Source organism: Culex pipiens, chromosome 3 (assembly GCF_016801865.2).
Source record: "Culex pipiens pallens isolate TS chromosome 3, TS_CPP_V2, whole genome shotgun sequence".
Taxonomy (NCBI): Eukaryota; Metazoa; Arthropoda; class Insecta; order Diptera; family Culicidae; genus Culex; species Culex pipiens.
In genome coordinates, this window is record NC_068939.1 from 143528451 (window position 1) to 143550122 (window position 21672).

The following is a 21672-nucleotide window of genomic DNA, read 5'->3' on the forward strand; positions in this document are numbered from 1 at the left end:
AACAGAGCGTTGCAACGTCACGAAATGTAAGTGGTCTTTAAAAATCGAGGTTTAGTTTTTTCGAAAAACTAATGATTGCATTCGATTTGTTGGCCAATTTTACACTAAAAATGGAAGAAGAACTCCAAATTTGTCGTTTAACAGAGCAGAGTTAATGGCGAAACATGAATTGGGTCAGGATTGAGAAAAAGTCACGCGTTGCAACGTCACGCTACCTATTCCCCTCTCAAAAATAGAATATTCACTTAAAATAATGTTTGAACATTGTTTCTTATAGGAAATTTAATGTACTTTCCGAATCTGTAATAACATATGTACCTTTTTGATGTAATTTTTGAGTTACAGCCGAAATACTGAAAAAAGAAAAGTCAAAGCGTTGCAACGTCACGGCGGAATGTGTCATTTTAATTTGATTTCAGCTAGTTGCACTTGAATTTTCATTGAAATTTTGAAGTTTATTGTACAAATATTTTTTTTGCCCCCTGATTTTTCGGGCCAATTTTGAAGGGGGGGTGACAAAAACTTTTAAAAATATTTGTACCAGCCTTATATATGATATGATATTTTGCTGAAAAGTTTATAAACTTAGTTTAAATGTAAACATTGATTTTTTTCTTGAAAACTATATCAGCAACCATAGTGATGGTACATTTGACTTTAAAAATAAAGTTTGAGCACCTAAAATCTGATTTTAACAAGAAAAACTATGACTATCAAAGTCACCTCGAAATTTAAATTAAGAATTTTTAACGTAACTTTTTTTAAACACTATTGAAAAAAACCTTTTTTCAAAGTGCATGGGCCTTGTGCGGCTACCCCAATACATATTTAAAAAATAATGATAGTTAGAAAAACCTTACCAGTTGGAAATAATCTAAAAATAAATTGAAATCCTATCAATGTCACCCCGGTTTACGGTATTTATGTTTGAAGTACGTAAAGAGACACATTTTCTGAAAATTCCATAAAGCACAAAAATCATCGACATTTTTTTTAATTTTTAAATCTCATTTTCAAGTTTTTTTTCAGTTTTTAGGTAACTTTTTGAAGAAAATCGCGGATTTTTTATTTTATTATTTCAAAATTGTGACTATGTGAATATTTGTTTTCAGTCCATTTAAAAAAGTTCTTCTTGGTTATAAAATCTCGAAATATTTTTAATTGAAAAGAGCAGAACATTTAAAAAAATTACATACAATATCAAACGGTGATCGAACGAGAACAAATTGGGACACAAACAAAATCTATTTTTCCTTTTGTTTTTATCTTTACATTCCATTTCTCAGTTACCAAAGGCAGTATCAACAAAATTCAGATAAGCCGAATTAAGATAATTTTCGCAATCCATCGATAATATTTTTTTTCAAAGATTGACAAAAATAAGTAATTATTTTTTAAATTGAAAAACTTCAACTTTTTCAAACAAGTTACCTAAAAACTTATGAGCAGTTCTCTAAGATTTCGGTCATTCGATTTTTTTTTGTATTTTTTAATCCGACTGAAACTTTTTTGGTGCCTTCGGTATGCCCAAAGAAGCCATTTTGCATCATTTGTTTGTCCATATAATTTTCCATACAAATTTGGCAGCTGTCCATACAAAAATGATGTATGAAAATTCAAAAATCTGTATCATTTGAAGGAATTTTTGGATCGATTTGGTGTCTTCGGCAAAGTTGTAGGTATGGATACGGACTACACTGGAAAAAAATGATACACGGTAAAAAAAATTGGTGATTTTTTATTTAACTTTTTATCACTAAAACTTGATTTGCAAAAAAACACTTTTTTTATTTTTTTTTATTTTTTGATATGTTTTAGAGGACATAAAATGCCAACTTTTCTGAAAATTCCAGGTTGTGCAAAAAATCATTGACCGAGTTATGATTTTTCAAAAAATCGAAATTTTGGTCGCAAAAGTTTTTCAACTTCATTTTTCGATGTAAAATCAAATTTGCAATCAAAAAGTTCTTTACTGAAATTTTGATAAAGTGCACTGTTTTCAAGTTAAATCCGTATTTAGATGACTTTTTTGAAAACAGTCGAAGTTTTTCATTTTTTTTAATTAGTGCACATGTTTGCAAACTTTTGAAAAAAATATTTTTGAAAAGCTGAGAAAATTCTCTATATTTTGCTTCTTCGGACTTTGTTGATATGACCTTTAGTTGCTGAGATATTTCAATGCATAGTTTTAAAATCTGAAATTTTTTTTTTTTAAAGTCTCACCCAAACAGCCCACCATTTTTCAATGTCGATATCTCAGCAACTAATGGTCCGATTTTCACTTTTAAGATATGAAACATTTGTGAAATTTTCCGATCTTTTCGAAAACAATATTTTCAAAATTTTCAAATCAAGACTAACATTTTAAAAGGGCGTAATACTGAATGTTTGGCCCGTATATACGATATCCTGTCAGTCAAACTTTATATCAAGGCAAGGAGGCGTACAAACCAGAAATTTCAATTAGGACAAAGTTCACTATCAAAAGATTAGAAGATAAATGAAAAAAGTTTATTGATTTAATTTTTTTGAACATAGATCGATATTTAATGTGCACCAAGTTTGAAGGATGTACGTAAAACTAAAATCATTTAAACTTCGTGCAATGTGCACTTTATGCAAAATGTGTGCTGATACAGAAATGCAACTTGACATGTTAAAAAGATTTGTACTTCTTTAGATGTATTTTCTACTCAGATGCAGTTTTCACAACAACATTCAAATAATTAAATTTTTGTAGGTTCTCGAAACTTCAGGAAATGATTTCAAATGTTTTTATGTCAGTGCAATGGTCAAGATCATGCTAAAATGTTAAAAATAAAAAAAATATATACTTAAAGACTTTGACCAATTGGGTGCGTATCTGGACTTTGGAGAAGCGAGCTAATTGGATTGTTGAAAAAGTTAATGTCAATCGGATAAAAAGATTATCTTCTAAAACGCCACTTTCTAGCTTAACAACCAAACGAAAGTGATGAGAAAATCAAAAAAAAAACTTTGTCCAAACCAGCCAACCACGCTAACGAGGTCAAAGTGAAAGTAATCAAAGCCGATTTTATTGTCCTGGTAAACAATACACCAGACACGTGTACAACACGGTAAAACCGGGGCTGTCCAATTGGGACGATGGGACAGAAGAACAACGTGACCGCTTTTGCGATGAGGGATGTGTTGAGCGGTTTCATACAACGAGTTTAGGGAAAATTGGGGAGAGTTTTGAGCTTAATGCGCTTCATTGGACAAATTCAGCTAGTATTGGTGAAGTGTGCACGCATAGATAAGAATGACATCGTGGTGCAAGTTAACTCTTGTTGAAATCTGCTTGATCCAGAAAAGTTTATGTTGTTTTTAAATTACCTGTTTGTTACTGAACACCTTTCTCTCTTAACACTAATGTGCGGTGAATAGTTGGAGCATAAAAAACAGCATCATAGCTAAGAACACATTCCTGTCATATAAATAACACCGGGTCTCATCGGCGGTTCAATATGTTTTGTAGCTGCAGTTGGGTGACTGGTCGCGCTTTAATAACGAGTTTTTTTTGTGTTCACCCCCACCAACACACACACATTCGCTCAATTAAATAATCGATAAATTTGCTTTAGCTTCGCGCGCGCTCGATGATTCTGATGTTGCCTTTTTCCTCCCTCCCTCTTTGAGTGAAATAACAACGGACGGAAGCTAAATTTAGCGAACGGATCAGAGAAGGAAGTTATCACCAGCAGCAGAGAACGGAACGGAACGGCGAGGAAAAAAGGGCGGGAAAAAAACTCCGGGAAAACATCACACCGAAGGCAGCCGGAACCATGTCCACACACCCACCCAAGCACACACACATTGATGGGCCTGAACTTGTAGGGGTAAGGGTACCGTGGAGTTGGCGGAGAATAATGAGAGACGTGTTATCACTTTTATCGAAGTTTGCACGCGGGGTGACGACGCGACGGTGGTATCCATCGTAAAAATGGCGAGACCTCGGCCATTCTGTTTGACACGATCAATTCTGTGGTACTGTGGGTAGGGCATTGTGCCCCAACTTGGTCCATTTTCCAATGACAACTTTTTCTCCCTCTCCTACACCTGGACTGACCTAATGACCTCTAAATTGAACCGGGTCCAACATTTACTTTCCCATCTAACGTAAGGCTTGATCAGACAAATCTTGTCTTGAAAAAAGCCAACCGAGGTCACCTGGGATTGAACCTAGACCAACTGAGGTGAGACGACTTCACACTTTCTCCGATCTCCGCTATAGAATCAAACTCATGGAAATTAGGGTGGTCCAAATCCGGGCTTTTTTGGGGCTACCCCCTGAAATCAAAGATTGACCTATCACTAGGCTAAATTCCAAATTTGAGCTCATTCTGACCACGGGAACCCCTCCCTCCAATCGCTTAAAGTTTGTATGGGAAATATCGTCAAAATGTAAGCAGAAAAGCAATTATTTAAATTTTTTACCCATAGAGAATTTGCAGCAAAGCAAAAAAACACATGTCGCCAACTATGAACAAATAGCGTAAACCTATGATTTTTTGAAAAAAAAAATGTGTTTTCCTTCATAATCCACATTTTTATAAAACTTATGCTGGATTCGGATGAGAAAAATTATTTCCAACAATTTGGTGTACAACTTTCCAATATTTGTTTGATTTTTCTATGAGAAAACTGTAAATTTAGAAAAAGGTATTAATTTGGACTATTTGGCAAGAAAATCTGTCAAAAATCAATAAAAATTGTTGAATATATATTAACACATCTGTTATTAACTGTAAAACTGATTATTTCATTGATATATACGGGGAAATTCATTTTTTCGTGTTCCACAACATGTTTTTTAAAGAAAAAGGTCACAAATTTTTGCGCGCCCAAAAAATTATGTTCATTATTTTAAAGCAAAAAAAAAATCTCGTCTTTTGCAACCAGTTTCATTAAGATTGATGCAGGGAATCATGAGAAATAAACGATTTTGTTCTTCAATAGAGGATTTGCAGCAAAGCTAAAAGACACATGTCGCCACCTATGAACAAATAGCATAAACCTATGATTTTCCGAAAAAATGTGTTTTTACCTTCAAAATCAACATTTTTATTGAACTTTTGCCGGATTCAGATGAGAAAAATTATTTCCAACAATTTGGTGTATAACTTTCCAATTGAGGTTTTGCAGCGCGACTGCGTTTCAAATGTAGGTGGCGCCAAAATGAGGTTACTTGCCTAAAGTCGTATGCCTTTCTGTCGATTAAAGAACAAAATCGCTTATTTCTCATGATTCCCTGCATCAATCTTCATGAAACTGGTTGCAAAAGACGAGAAAAATTTTTTGCTTTAAAATAATGAACATCAACTTTTGGGCGCGCAAAAATTTGTTACCTTTTTCTTTAAAAAACATGTTTTGGAACACGAAAAAATGAGTTTCCCCGTATATATCAATGAAATAAACAGTTATATAGTTGATAACAGATATGTTAACGTATATTCAACAATTTGTATTGATTTTTGACAGACTTTCTTGCCAAATAGTCCAAATTACTATCTTTTTCTAGATCTACAGTTTTCTCATAGAAAAATCAAACAAATATTGGAAAGTTATACACCAAATTGTTGGCAATAATTTTTCTCATCTGAATCCGGCATAAGTTTTCTAAAAATGTTGATTAGGAAGGAAAAAACACATTTTTTCTAAAAATCATAGGTTTACGCTATTTGTTCATAGGTGGCGACACGCGTCTTTTAGCTTTGCTGCAAATTCTCTATATTTGTTTGATTTTTCTATGAGAAAATTGTAAATTAAGTAAAACATAGTAATTTAAACTATTTGGCAACAAAGTCTGTCAAAAATCAATGAAAATTGTTAAATATACGTTAACACATCTGTTATCAACTTTACCACTGTTTATTTCATTGATATATACGGGGAAACTCATTTTTTCGTGTTCCGAAACATGTTTTTTAAAGAAAAAGTTCACAATTTTTTGCGCGCCCAACATTTGATGTTCATTATTTTAAAGCAAAAAAAAAATTCTCGTCTTTTGCAACCAATTTCATTAAGATTGATGCCGGGAATAATGAGAAATAAGCGATTTTGTTCTTCAATCCAGCAAAAAGGAATACGATTTTTGGCAAGTAACCTCATTTTGGCGCCACCTACATTTGAAACACAGGCGCGCTGCAAAACCTCAATGGAAGGCGCCATCTTCTTGGACTTTTGTCGTCGTCTTCGTTTTCGTTTGCTATCCGCTGCGCTGCGTTCCTGGCATGTTTATTATAATTTTTAACTAAAATATCAGGTTTGATTTGAGTTATAAAATTAAATTTAACATGTGATTAACAACAGATATCATATTATCAGAGCGTGTGAGAGAGAATAAAAATTTCGATGAATTAGTTTATCCAAAATTAAGTTTGCTGGCCGCGCAAAAATGGTCAATTTTGGGCGCTAATAGAGAATTTGCAGCAAAGCTAAAAGACACATGTCGCCACCTATAAACAAATAGCGTAAACCTATGATTTTTTGAAAAAATGTGTTTTTTCCTCCATAATCAACATTTTTACAAAACTTATGCCGGATTCGGATGAGAAAAATTATTTCCAACAATTTGGTGTACAACTTTCCAAAATTTGTTTGATTTTTCTATGAGGAAACTGTAAATTTATAAAAAGATAGTAATTTGGACTATTTGGCAAGAAAGTCTTTCAAAAATCAATAAAAATTGTTGAATATACGTTAACACATCTGTTATCAACTATATAACTGTTTATTTCATTGATATATACGGGGAAACTAATTTTTTCGTGTTCCAAAACATGTTTTTTAAAGAAAAAGGTCACAAATTTTTGCGCGCCCAAAAATTGATGTTAATTATTTTGAAGCTAAAAAATTTTCTCGTCTTTTGCAACCAGTTTCATTATGATTGATGCAGGGAATCATGAGAAATAAGCGATTTTGTTCTTCAATCCAGCAGAAAGGAATACGATTGTTGGCAAGTAACCTCATTTTGGCGCCACCTACATTTGAAACACAGTCGCGCTCCAAAACCTCAATAACTTCGAAGGAAAAAAATCTAAAAATATGGTGTCTTGGGGAAAGTTGTTCAAAATTTAATGAAGGTTCTACATCAGAGAAATGATAAATATCGGATAATTATGGCGCCTTCCACAGGTGAAAAAGTAAAACAGTTGCTTTTCTGCATACATTTTGACGATATTTCCCATACAAACTTTAAGCGATTGGAGGGAGGGGTTCCCGTGGTCAGAATGAACTCTAATTTGAAATTTAATTTTAGTGATGGGTCAATTTCTGATTTCAGGGGGTTGCCCCGCAAAAGTTCGGATTTGGACCACCCTAATGGAAATGCATTGAAAAACGAAAATATTTTATGCTGTAAATAGAAAAATTTTAGTTCAAAATGTTTTCTATTTATGGAAACATGTTCAAAGTACACTTTATTACTTATTTTCTAACATTTTCAATGAAACTTAGAGCCTTATAACAAATGTTATTTTTAGAGGCCACTGATCAGAAAACTTATTTTGAAAAATATTTTTAAACTTTCTATGAAATTCTGCAGTTTTCTACACTCGCAAAACTGTAATATTTGGTTTGAAAATTTGTGAAAATTTTTGTTCATTTTTTTTTTGCAAGGCCAACATCTTTGAGTAAAATGAGTTACATACATGTAAAAAATCACAAAATTTCATATTTCAGAAAATTTGTTGAATCCACTAAAAAAAAAATTTTCAACCACTCCTGAAACTTTCATGAAGATTCTACATGATTAAACTGAGTTAGAGACGATTTTAAGTTCAAAATTTTGCCGTGCGCTAAGCGGACTGTCAAACCTTTTGCGCGTTTTTCTCGAAACACCGAGTTGATTTACGGGTGCCACGATATCTCGAGATTGGATGGACCAAATTGGCTAAAATTTGGGGTAAAGAGACATATCCCGTATGCAAGACGAAGCCCGATTTTGAAATTTAGCTTTTTAAAAAAATACAAAAATCAAAAACTGACGATTTTTTATATGAAAAACACAATAAGTATTTTTATCTTTTTTTTCATATCAGTTTTTTGAAAATCGGCCTTCGTCATGCACACAAAACCGGTTTAACGAGTCTTCACCAAAATTTTGAGCCGATTTTGTCAAGGCAGTGTTAAAATATCGTGGCACCCGTTTTTTGAAATTGTTTGCTTCAAATAGCTATATCTAGCAATGATGCAACCTAATGTTTTCAAATTATTTTTGATGGTAGATGAAAATGTTTATTTTAATGCCCTGAAAACATATTTTAAATAAAACTAAGTGTGTGCTCACACCAACCTTTGACTATTTTGTCGATTTACGTGTATGTAACCCCTTAAATCGAATTGAAACATGAAATAAAAACTAACTAAAACCACCTATGTGGTTGATGCCTTCCTCACTTTTTACCAACAATGGGTAACATTGGACACATATTTCAGCTATTTTTTTTAGATCCAGAAAAATAAGTACACATATATAACTTAAGTGGTCATAATTCGGGACAGGGTGGCCAGATCTTCAATGTTTTGGACTCATTGGAAAGTCCTTTCAATTACCTAACCAACGATGGGTCGGATGATGGATCCGGACATAGTTTACATACATTTAAGTGAGATCCGGCTTCAAAAAAGTACATAAATATCACTTAAGTGGTCATAACTCGAGACAGGGTTGCCAGATCTTCAATGTTGTGGACTTGTTGGAAAGGTCTCTTGATTACCTAACCAACGATGGGTTGGATGAAGGATCCGGACATCGTTTACATACATTTAAGTGAGATCCGGCTTCAAAAAAGTACATAAATATCACTTAAGTGGTCATAACTCGAGACAGGGTTGCCAGATCTTCAATGTTGTGGACTTGTTGGAAAGGTCTTTTGATTACCTAACTAACGATGGGTCGGATGATGGATCCGGACATCGTTTACATACATTTAAGTGAGATCCGGCTTCAAAAAAGCACATAAATATCACTTAAGTGGTCATAACTCGAGACAGGGTTGCCAGATCTTCAATGTTGTGGACTTGTTGGAAAGGTCTCTTGATTACCTAACCAACGATGGGTCGGATGATGGATCCGGACATCGTTTACATACATTTAAGTGAGATCCGGCTTCAAAAAAGTACATAAATATTACTTAAGTGGTAATAACTCGAGACAGGGTTGCCAGATCTTCAATGTTGTGGACTTGTTGGAAAGATCTCTTGATTACCTAACCAACGATGGGTTGGATGAAGGATCCGGACATCGTTTACATACATTTAAGTGAGATCCGGCTTCAAAAAAGTACATAAATATCACTTAAGTGGTCATAACTCGAGACAGGGTTGCCAGATCTTCAATGTTGTGGACTTGTTGGAAAGGTCTCTTGATTACCTAACCAACGATGGGTCGGATGAAGGATCCGGACATCGTTTACATACATTTAAGTGAGATCCGGCTTCAAAAAAGCACATAAATATCACTTAAGTGGTCATAACTCGAGACAGGGTTGCCAGATCTTCAATGATGTGGACTTGTTGGAAAGGTCTCTTGATTACCTAACCAACGATGGGTCGGATGAAGGATCCGGACATCTTTTACTTACATTTAAGTGAGATCCGGCTTCAAAAAAGCACATAAATATCACTTAAGTGGTCATAAATCGAGACAGGGTTGCCAGATCTTCAATGATGTGGACTTGTTGGAAAGGTCTCTTGATTACCTAACCAACGATGGGTCGGATGAAGGATCCGGACATCGTTTACATACATTTAAGTGAGATCCGGCTTCAAAAAAGCACATAAATATCACTTAAGTGGTCATAACTCGAGACAGGGTTGCCAGATCTTCAATGATGTGGACTTGTTAGAAAGATCTCTTGATTACCTAACCATCGATGGGGCGGATGATGGATCCGGACATCGTTTACATACATTTAAGTGAGATCCGGCTTCAAAAAAGTACATAAATATCACTTAAGTGGTCATAACTCGAGACAGGGTTGCCAGATCATCAATGTTGTGGACTTGTTGGAAAGGTCTCTTGATTACCTAACCAACGATGGGTCGGATGAAGGATCCGTACATCGTTTACATACATTTAAGTGAGATTCGGCTTCAAAAAAGTACATAAATATCACTGAAGTGGTCATAACTCGAGACAGGGTTGCCAGATCTTCAATGATGTGGACTTGTTGGAAAGGTCTCTTGATTACCTAACCAACGATGGGGCGGATGAAGGATCCGGACATCGTTTACATACATTTAAGTGAGATCCGGCTTCAAAAAAGTACATAAATATCACTTAAGTGGTCATAACTCGAGACAGGGTTGCCAGATCTTCAATGTTGTGGACTTGTTGGAAAGGTCTCTTGATTACCTAATCAACGATGGGTCGGATGAAGGATCCGTACATCGTTTACATACATTTAAGTGAGATCCGGCTTCAAAAAAGTACATAAATATCACTTAAGTGGTCATAACTCGAGACAGGGTTGCCAGATCTTCAATGTTGTGGACTTGTTAGAAAGGTCTTTTGATTACCTAACCAACGATGGGTCGGATGATGGACCCGGACATCATTTACATGCATATAAATGAGATCCGGATATATGTGAAAACACATTTTTAAACATAACTTTTGAACTAGTTATCGAAACTTCAAACAATTCAATAGCGATGTATGGGACCCTAAACCAAGTCGAATGCAACTGGTTTGGTCAAAATTGGTTCAGCCAGTGCTGAGAAAACTCAGTGAGAATTTTGGTCACATACATACATACACACACACATACACACACATACACACACACATACACACACACAGACATTTGTTCAGTTTTCGATTCTGAGTCGATATGTATACATGAAGGTGGGTCTTTGAGCTTTTAATAAAAAGTTTATTTTTAGAGCAGGATTATAGCCTTACCTCAGTGAGGAAGGCAAAAAAAGAAAAAAAAAACTCTGAACATTTAAGGGGTTACATACATGAAGAAATTCAACTTTTCAGCACCCATTTCATTGCTGAAAAGTAGAACTTTTCAGTACTTGTATCGAAAAGTATTTCTTTTCGATTCTTTCATTTTAGTCCACCCAAAACTGAGCATCGCTCGTCCGAGGGAATAATGGCCTCGAGTCAAGAGAATAGTGGTACCATTCAGAGAACACAGCTCGAGATGGGCGAGAGAATTATTCTCTCGAAGTTCATTTGCCAAAAAAGTTCATCCACCAAAACAAAAAAAAAAACTAAAGGTGTCGAGACTACGGGAATCGAACCAGAGACCTTTGGCAGACTAATCAAATGAATTAACTGCCTCGGCCACCACAGCTTGGCGACTAAAGGTTGGTAAGATGTCAATGTATGTCACTTGTTGAAGTTGTAGTGTTTCAATTAACGAATGAACATTTGTTATGATGGTGTGAGTTGGTAACATTATTCATTTGATTTTGGTTTTGAGCCTTCAATAAATTTTGCGGGAACGATTCTCTCGACTCTGAATTTTGAGTGTAGAGAAAAGTAGGCCTTTTTGTCATGTTTCACAACCAAATTGCAAAAAGATGATTTTCAATCACTTCTCAAAGTTAACTAAAATAAGATGAAATTTAAGCTCAAAATTTTGCCCAACGCTAAGTGAACTGTCAAATTTTGTGAGCGTTTTTCTTATACACCGAGTTTATTTACGAGTGCCACGATATCTCAAAATGGGATGGGCCAAATCTCGGGCCAAATTGACTTAAATTTGGGGAGAAAAGGAGCCAATTTGGTCAAATCAGTGTTGAGACATCGTGGCACCCGTTTTTTGAAACTGTAATTTGTTTTGTTAAATGTATATTTTAATGCACTGAAAACAGAATTAAAAAGTTTAAGTGTGTGCTCATATCAACTTTTGACATTTTTGCCATGTTTGGTTAAGGACGTTGAAATATCATGCGTCTTCTGTAAAACGAAATGAAAACCAACTTTTGTGGAAAAGCATGGTGTTTCAGTTTGAAAATCTGCGTCAGGGTTTTGGTCAAGATCACTGACTTGCATTATAACATGCTTGACAGTTCCATAGAAATTGTACACCACAAATTCATTGTTTTTTTTATAGATTTTTTTAATTCGTAAATAGAAGTGTATTTTTAAAGATCTTCAGAAGGAAATGATGAAAAATAAAAAAAATGTGGAATCTATTATTTGTATCATTGTGAAGTTGAAAGATGCTAAGCATATTTAAAATTCAGAAAACTGTACAATGATCTGAAACTGAATTCTAGCGTGACAGAATTGATAAAGGCCACAGATTTGGATTTGAAGTTTCTTTGGAACTATTGGAATTCACTTTGTTTTTGTAGAGTATCATTTAAAAAGTGCATCTACATCAATGAAACATAAGTCAAAATTATGCTATTCGTCCCGAAACTCATCGTCCAAATCTGCTTGCTCGAATCGACGAGCGCACCTCCCCTTGTACCAAACCCCCCTTCCGGAAATGAACACCATCACCATTTTCTCACCTCATGGAAGGGGGATGTGGTTGTGGTTCGCTTGTCGATGACACCGATTGTGTGTCATCATCGCAGATCAGAGTGTAGAGCAAGTGTCTGCCGGATGTTGGACGTGGTGCCCGGCGCGTTCGTTGGCTTGTGGCACCCGGATGTTCTCCCGCCGCGGGGATAACTTGTAACAATGTAATTCATTTCAGATGATTTAGATGGTGTGCTCTTGACCTGGGTAAAGGTTCGGGTTCGGTGCTGCCGGTGACACTTTGACCGTTTTCTGTTATTCAAGCAACGTTTGAGATTTAATTTATTGATGGCGCTTGAATGGAATGGGTTCTGGACGATTAACTTGGGTTTGACATTTGTCATTACTGGATTAGTATTTTACTATTTGGCGTATATGTTGTTTGCACATTTTCCATCACCCATTACCAAGTGCCACTCCTTTGTGGTACGTGGGTGAATCGAAGCGTTCGCTCTAATCAAATCACCGCATCATTATCGACAGTTGTCCTTTGGAAACTCTTCAGCTGCAGCTGCATTTATTCCACTCACTTGTGCAATAATGTTACCTTTTTAGCACATGCCGCCACGCCATTCCCGGTGTCATCACTTTAACCTTAACAACACTCTCTGTCCTTTTCCTTCTCTTGCAGATGGCACCCGGCACCAGCAACCGAACGGAGTGACCACGCCGGTAATTACCGAGGACGACATCGGTAACGGGAAATGTGGCGTCCTCACGACTCCGACGTCCGGGGATAATGGTGGATGTGGGGGTGGGGGAGAGGATGAGGGCGGCGGGGGTGGCACAAATGGTACCCCGGCCAACAGTTGCGCCCTGCCTCCCCTCAGCAGCAGCACCTACTCGGCCTTTAAGCGGGGCAACGTGGTCAAGGGCATCCTGTGTCCGTCGATGACCAACTCGTTTCGGGCGCCGTCCCTCGAGCGGTCCTATCTGACCTACTCCCACCGGCAGCGCCAGAAGTCGCTCATCCTGGTCAACGTCGTTGACCTGGTGCTCAAGATCGTGCTGGCCTCGGTCTGGATTGGATTCAATCATCCAACGGTGAGTTTTTTTTTTTGTGAAATTTTGGCAATCTAAATCATCGATTTTTGATTCCAGACGATAAAAGCCCACGAAATCACGTGGTCGGTTTCGTGCGTCATCTCGAACTTCCTGATCTGCGTGCTCGGCAGCTGGCGTCTGTTCGCCAACAACTACCTGCACTGGGCGGCCGTTTGCACCTGGCTGCTGCTCAACCTGCAGGGCTTCATCGGCGAGGGGTTGGGCTTTGCCGAGCGGGAGTACCTCATCTGGTACGTGCTCTTCATCATCTTCGTCCCGTACGCGATGCTTCCGCTGCCGCTGAAGTGGTGTATGATCGCCGGATCGGTTTCGGCCATTTGCCATCTGATCGTGACCACCATCAACAAGTTTCTGCACGAAACGGTAGGAGGTCAAAATCTAACCTCAAAGATCTCAAAATCAAAATTTCTTGACCCTCTCCTTCAACCAGGACACCACGTGCATCGTGCGGCAGATGATTGCCAACTCGCTGCTGTACCTGGCGATTAACTTTGCCGGCATGTACACCAAATATCTGACCGACCGGGGCCAGCGGTTGGCCTTCATCGAGACGCACAAGGCGATGGAACACAAGCGCGAGTCGGAGAAGGAGTACCAGCGGACGCAGCGGCTGCTCGACTCCAGTAAGTACACATTGAAGTTTTAGTCCATCAGCCATCATAACAGCAGAAGCAGAACATTAAAAGTTCCCTGAAAGAAAGAGTTCAGAAAATTTGAAAGTGCTTGTAGTCATCATCGAGAGCGATTTTTGAATGCTGTCACAAAGCGCTTGTCATGATCGTCATTGCGAAGCGACCGTCAGTGAACGCACACAAATTTGTAACGAACAAAACCGAGCTCGACACTCAAGCAACAAGCTTCCCAGTTAACTCAATCCGAATTCTGAAACAGAATCTAATTAGAATCGTATACAAATTCCGTTTCAAACGCAACAACCGGTTTCGTGTTCGAACCGGTTGTTGCGTTTGAAACGGAATTTGTGTACGATTCTAATTAGATTCCGTTTCAGAATTCGGATTAACAGTTTGGACCCGGAGCCTAATTTTTCTGTTACATTCTTATTGGAATTCCATATAAACTGTAACGGGAACTGCAGGCACCGGGTCCTGACTATTAATTTGACTGGGAATTCTTGCTCGTGCGGTTATATGTGGTGACAGCTAGAGAGCCTGGAGCTTAATAGAGAACGGACATCTCAAACCAAAAGTACCAATCGAAGCACGAGAACTGTCAAACGAAGGTACCAATCGAGCAAAATCCTTTGTCTTATGCTCGATTGGTACCTCCGTTTGACAGTTCTCGTGCTTCGATTGGTACTTTTGGTTTGAACTGTCCGTTCTCTAATAAGCTCCAGGCTCTCTGGTGACAGCACACATTTAAATGCAGTCATGGAAACAGTGTTTGTTCTCTGAGCGAATAAATGTCTGATGAGAGTCAAATGACTAACGTCTTGTTTCGAAACCCGGACATTTTATCTTGTTCTATCAATTATTAGAATATAAGTTCACAAAATAATTGTGAAAACATCAACTTTCATTTAAAAGTTTTTTTAAGCAGTCAATGCTAAAACAGAGGGCTTTTGTTAATTTGATTTGGTTAACCGCGGTGGATTTTCTTGAAATAATTCGAACTGTCAAAAATCCACCAAAGCACCTACCACATTGATCGCACAAAAATCTGTGGAAGAAAAGTATCCACCGGTAGATGCTTTGGTGGATTTTTGACAGTTCGAATTATTTCAAGAAAATCCACCGCGGTTAACCAAATCAAATTAACAAAAGCCCTCCGGTAAAAAAAATAAAACATGAGCCGTGTTGTTGTATCTACAATGTTGGTGGATTTTTTTGAAACGTTTCATCGATAAGGCTTCTCGTGGCATGTTGGTAAAAAGTTTGGCGAGGATTCCCAGATCGAAAGTCCGTAAACCCACGATGTTTTGTAAGGCAACGATGTTTTTCGAAAAATTCGATGAACTGTATGCTTCGCGTTAGAGTGAAAGAGAAAGCTTGCTAAGTATTTTCATCGAAGTTTCGCTCAGCATGCTATCTCGCTCTTTCGTGATTGCGAAAATTTGAAAGAACTGTCAAACTGCCAAACAACCATCTTGCTTTTGGACAAGTTTGATCGAGTCGCGTGTTTTTGCCAAATTTTGTGAGTTTCAAATTTTCGGTGAGTTAATTCTTCAAATTTTGAGTAAGTTTATTTAATTTAAAGTACTCTTGTTTCAAGCCGTTTCAATCTACGTGCCTGGCCTGGATGTCAAAGTCGAGCGCAGCTGCCGAATCAAAGTGACCAAGGCGCGGATTCAATCTGCTGGCGACTCGCAGTCCTTGCCGGAAACCCCAAAGAAGATCATTGTATTTGCCAACATGGTAGAGGACTTGCGCCAGAATATGGCCACTGTCGCGAACGCCGCCGGTGCCTAAGGGTGGTCAAATGGGTGGAAACGGGCGGAAACTGCAGGACGAACGCCGGTTCCTGCGTCGACCGGGAAGAGCTTCAAGTTTGTGGAGAAGGAGAAGGAGCAACAGCGGGAGGTAATTCAGAGTTCTGCAAAAAGCTAGCTAAAAAAGCTCAAATGTTTATTTCTTAACTTATGGATTTCTTTTTTTTTAGGATTTCGACAGCAAAAACGTCTCGAGAACTGAGCCCATGAACCTGCACTGGTGCTGTTCAGATTGCCGGACCGCAAACTCGTTTTCAACGACCGCCAGCATACCAACAAAACACGCCACGAGTATAAATATTACCGGGTGAATCTCCGGAACCGGTCCGCATTCCTAAAACTTTGCACCCAAGTAAGGGAAACAAACTTTGTGGAGGCCCGGTGCAATCCGGAATAGGCACGCAGGACGGAGATGGCTCTGCTTTCGGAACAACGCTGCTCGGAACAGGCGCGAATGACGGTCATGAACCTGAAGGTGCCCTCGGACCATTACAGCACAAAAAGTGCCAGGTAATTTTGTTCTGTAGTTTTTGCATCACATAAAAACACTTCTTTGTGTTTTTCTCAATTAGCACTTCAAGTTCCGCCACAGTTGCACCCGCTCTCATCATCGGTGGCCGGATACAATATCGAATTGCCTACTGGCTGTGGAGGTACGTGTCGATGCCGAAACATATCCATCGTGTGATTCCCGTTCCGGCTGGTTCCGTCTGGTATTGGACTCGGAAATTCCCGGAAATCAGCAGCGGCATCGGCACCAACCGAGTGTTCATGACTGCTTGGCCATCTGGGGCGAGTTCGAGGGGGTCGTCTGGTGCTACAAGCTCAATGAAGTTGAATCCGTCCGCGAAAATTAATTTGCTCCAGGTATTTTTGCTGTTGCAACCTAAAACTTGACGGACAAGAAGGTTCAGCTAAACGATGTCCACCAAGAACAACTTTATGCCAAAGTGCGTCAAGATGCTGGTGATGAACTGCCTGAAGGGGACAAGCAGCCAAATTTCCAGCACACAGAAAACGACAAAACTATGGAATACAGCAACGCCTCCGCTCTGCTGCTCGAGAGTCAGTCCTACCCGGAGGTGCCTGTACCACCGGTTCCGCAGTTCGTTGGTCGCCCCTTCGCCGAACCTGCTGTAAGAAATGGCCCCAGCCACGGATTACGACGAACAGTTTTTCGCCGAACGTTACCAACCCTGGGAAAATAAGAACTACAAGTGTGGCATTTGCCTGGTGGAATTCTATTACAAGCGTTCCGACCGATCGCAAACTCTTCTCATACACGACCCGTCGAAACTGTTTGAGTGCGACGTGTGTTTCATCTCGCTCACGACGGAACTGCGGCTGATTCGCCACAAGGCCTTGGGATACAGCATCCAAGTGATCAAATGTGACCAGTTTCCGGCGCCACGGTCTACACGTGCTCGGGAAAAGATTTAAACAACGTGCCCTTTGACGTAAATCTATAGACGAGGACATTTATCTCGGGCTAGGAAAAAAGAGCAACTGGACGCGATTCCCGAGACGAAAGATACGGCAGCAGAAGTTGGGTACGGTCCGGAAAAGGACATCCATCGTTCTCGTGTCGAGAAGAATGGAATTTGCCTCACCGAATGCTTACATTAGACAGTACAGACGGACAGACAGCACCGGCCGCCACTCGGCGTATAACCCACCGCTTCAAATGATGGCGTTCTACTCGAAATCGAACCACTAGTTTTGACCGGTTGCACCGCAAAGTTGAACGAGGTGATGCCCATACAAGCCAGAAGGTGCCACGAGGTTCGGTGTTCAGAAGCGTGTTGAAGCTGCTAACGAGCGTGAACTTGTATAAACCGACCAGGCCGAGCCCTGGCTAGATAAATCTTCTGCAGAAGTTCCTGACGGCGGATAGGTCTCGAAGCACGACACGAAATCCTTCACGGCCACTTTCATCGTGACGTACCTGAAATGACCTGGCGCTGAATGGGCCTCGCTCCATCTCGAAACAACGGGTGAGATGCTGCACGAACACGTCCTGGTGCAGACAAACCGGAATCGGTCCACTTCCCTGGAACTGGCTCGATAGTAGTCTTGCGAGCGTCATCTTAACGATGCCTTGGACGACTGAACAACAACAATTTCCATCAGATAGTAGGAACTGGCCTAGTAGCGAAGAAACCGGAGAACAGTTTACTACTGGTGAGTTAGCAGCTATTAATTAAAAACATAAATAAACTTGATAAATTTCCACAGCGCTTCAACACCGGTCTGCGCACCGGCTCCCTGTCAACCTCCGGCAAGAAACGCCCCTTGATAGAAGCATATCCCTGGCTATTCAGGGATCAGCACGGCGGAACTCCCGCTCTTCATGATCCGGTCCCTAACTATCATGCCGAAAAGCCACCAAGATTGTAACCCAGTACATCCTGTCAGAAGTGCACCTACTCGTCCGCCTAAGAACTTGTAAACTACTCTACCACCGAGGTTCCAGAAGCGTAGGCTAGCGTCCACTGGCCCAGCCGCAGCAGGGTGATGGCAAAAGCGGTAGGATCCGCGGTTCATCCACACCCAGCAAAGGCCAAGGGTCAACCAGCGGGCCAGCAGCAGCGTCGGGGAATGGATTGTGACGAACGGGACGATCGTGACCGCAGTGACATGGTCCCACGGGAGACCATGAAGCGTTGCATTGACTTCAGTCCTTTCCAATATTCTGCTTCCGACTAGGCTAGCCAGCCAGTACTAGTCTAGCCAGTACTAGTCTGATCCGCGGGGAAATCGGTCGGATTATGACGACGAAGAGAACTAACATAAGTAACCGCTAGCAGCAGAACCGGTGGTAATGGAGCACAGGTACAAACAGTAATTTCTGAAACCTCTCTACACAATCTAAATATCCCCTCTTTCAGGTCAAATAATTCGAACGTCACCACCAGGAAGCACGGAAACGGAAACCAGTTTTGGAGTTCCGCCCTCACCGTTGCGCCACGCGGAGCGACGCAGATCGATCGACCAAAGAACTTCCATCGACCGCAGCGTCCACCAAAATTGAGCACAGGGAATGTAGAAGCTGCCTAGCTGAGTGGTTCCGGTGAACATGCCGAACGTCACGGCCTCTTGGATTGCCGGATACGCAGGCCGCTTAAGAAGTTCCCTCGAGATACGCAGCAAGGAGAAGCCACAACCGATTGTCACCACCCTGCAAGTTCAATACGAACGAGACAGCTCGGAACACGCTGGCCGGATGGCCATCGCCCTACAAGTTTCCTCAGAACGGTGGATTAAGTCAAGATCAACCGAAACCGGTTCATGTTCCTGGCTCGAGGAATGCTGGAAGTTGGAATGGCACTGGACGGAATAGGCTCGCTTGCCGGGCCTGCAGTCAGCACGGAACAGGCACGGAATGAACAGGACGGGAAAGGCACGATGGACGGTTATGGCCCTACAAGTTCCCTTGGAAAGTCGCTGCATGGATCAGGCTTGGCGGATGGTCGCCGCCCTGCAATTGCCCTCGGAACCTCGGATTAAATACTGTACGAACACGTCCGATCAAGATCAACCTAATCCGGTCCAAGATCTTGGTGATTTATTTGTACATTTGCTACATGTAGTGACCTAATTGTTTATTTATTCCTATTTAAATAGGTTCTTGCAATCCGGAACGGCTATGGCTCTAGAGTAGGTTCGCCGGGAGTCGCCAGCTTGCAAGTGCCTTCTGAACGACGTTGTAAGGAACAAGCTCGATGGACGGTCGTAGCCCTGCAAGCACCATCGGAACGACGCTGGATGGAACAGGATTGCCGGCGGACGATCGCCTCCCTACAATTGCTCCCGGAACCGAATCCGGTCCACGATCCTGATTTTAAAGTTCCGGTAATTTATTGGAAAAACAGACTTGCCAAGCGGTCAACAACCTGCAAAAACCCTCGGAACGACGGATGATCCGGAACCGGTCCACGCGAGCCTAGAACTCGCTCTTGAAGGCTGTCCTACCGGCGAGTTCGTGTTAATGTGATCAAATGTGTGGTATATTAATCAAAACATTAAGGTCGGGGAATAAATCAACTTATTTCTTGTAATTTTATGAAATAAACAAAATTTGCACTTGGTGCAAACACGAAAATCACTTTTTTATAACAACAAATCCAATGACAGATGACAGAAGAAGAAGGCAAAAATAGGTTGACGCGCGTCCGATTTTTCACCATGACGTCGTTCTTACCTCGGCCCCGCACGTAGGCCTCTCGCGATGTTCGAACAACCTTGACAGGTTGACGTTTCGGGTGCAAAATACCTTGATTCGGGTCTGATGCGTGTCTCAAAATCAGACCCGCATCGGCCCCTGTAGGTCTGATCGTCGTTCTTACGATCAGACCCGATCGGCCCCGTATTTCTTACTGGGTTGACACTTCATCGCCAAACGTCAGCTTGACATGTATCATTAAATTTGTGCGGTGAAATATGTCCAGATAATCCACCAAAATTGGAAGTTAAACAATGAAACTATGAGCATAACAAAAATGTGAAACATTTCACTGACACATTTCATAGGCGTACTAAGCGTAGGGAAAACAAAGCAGGAATTGGTGGTTTTGAACTATGCCATTCGCTAAAATTTTAATCCATGTTTGTGCAATTTATGAGTGTCTGGAATTTAACGCAAACGTGGTCGGATTTCGAATTAGCTTTTATCAGTGTCCGGGATTCGAAGCACAACAAGTTATTCCTTTTTTAAATTCTGATTAAAAATTGTTATAAAAGACATAAATTTTGCATGCGTTCTCTTAAATTCATTCTCCAGAGTATTTAAAATTATTGTTGTGTTCTTTTCAATGAAAACCCGAATGTTCAAAAATGGAAGGGGTCGTACCTTCGTCACGAGATATCGAAAAATGAAACTCGGATTCAGGGACAAAAATTACCCCTTATGACAAAGTTTCACCCAAATCGTAGAGAGGTCTGGCAACTTTTTCCGATTTCGTTAGAGTTGGCAAAGCTTCAAAATGAATTAGAAGTTACTTTAAAAACTTTAAAATATTTGCCATATTTAAATATCACTAGTCATAGATTGCACATCCCACTCCTTAAAAATTAGTGACCTCGATCAACAATCAATCAAATTGATCGAATTCAATGGATACAATCTTACTTCCTTCAACATTGATTTACAAACTTTCCAAGTAAAGTCAAATCAAATCAGACCCAGAAAGCGGGTCGGTTGTATCGAGCAGAAAACTTTTCCATCCCTCAGAACCGCTCGTGTAAGCCATGAAAAGCACAACTCCGGTGGAATCCGAACCCACTTTTAAACTGGTGGCAAGGGGCCGGGAGACCAGCAAGAATTAAGGTACACACACACACACACAGAGTATTAAATTGTTCAACATCCTTTGGCCGTCGGACCCGGAGTCAATCGGTCGGAAATTGTCAAGTCTATTATTTAAATAATCGATAAAGGTCGGATGGCGGCCCTTCAGGGTTCGGGGCTCGGAAATTGAATCAAACTTGTGCACAATGATGAGCCCTCTTTAATAGAGGGAGAGAGGACGGGGTCGGAAATTCGAGGTAAAAGGTATTTTCTACCTCAGAGGCGGAAAAACTCTCGGGGTCTAATTTATAGATCAAGTTTAGCAGAATTTTGGTGTAACGACGCGCCGTTAACCAGCACGAA

At 40.1% G+C, this 21672-nt stretch overlaps 1 protein-coding gene and 2 long non-coding RNA genes across 9 annotated transcripts in view; 2 read left to right on the top strand and 1 right to left on the bottom strand.

Annotated features, from left to right (window-relative positions):
* Positions 1 to 21672, top strand: part of LOC120415895 (adenylyl cyclase 78C) — a 143706-nt gene that overhangs the window by 107526 nt on the left and 14508 nt on the right. For all 4 annotated transcript variants that reach the window (XR_005605275.2, XR_005605276.2, XM_039577537.2 and 1 more), the window contains 3 exons: positions 13143 to 13555; positions 13613 to 13939; positions 14007 to 14199. Coding sequence is in view for 2 of the 4 variants with exons in the window: in XM_039577537.2 (XP_039433471.1) it covers positions 13143 to 13555; positions 13613 to 13939; positions 14007 to 14199 (933 nt within the window). In the remaining 2 variants the exon portion in view is untranslated. The remainder of the gene's footprint in view (positions 1 to 13142; positions 13556 to 13612; positions 13940 to 14006; positions 14200 to 21672) is intronic.
* Positions 15513 to 19924, top strand: LOC120415896 (uncharacterized). 4 transcript variants are annotated; one of them, XR_008212362.1, is made up of 5 exons: positions 15513 to 15745; positions 15806 to 18203; positions 18258 to 18854; positions 18911 to 19582; positions 19647 to 19924. It is a non-coding gene; the product is annotated as an uncharacterized LOC120415896 (long non-coding RNA). The 4 variants fall into 4 exon arrangements; XR_008212360.1 differs by having other exon boundaries at positions 15515 to 16113; positions 16193 to 18203; XR_008212361.1 differs by having other exon boundaries at positions 15516 to 16532; positions 16595 to 18203.
* On the bottom strand, positions 18217 to 20402 carry LOC128093265 (uncharacterized). The gene is made up of 2 exons (XR_008212363.1): positions 19916 to 20402; positions 18217 to 19857 (listed from the first exon to the last, which is right to left on the bottom strand). It is a non-coding gene; the product is annotated as an uncharacterized LOC128093265 (long non-coding RNA).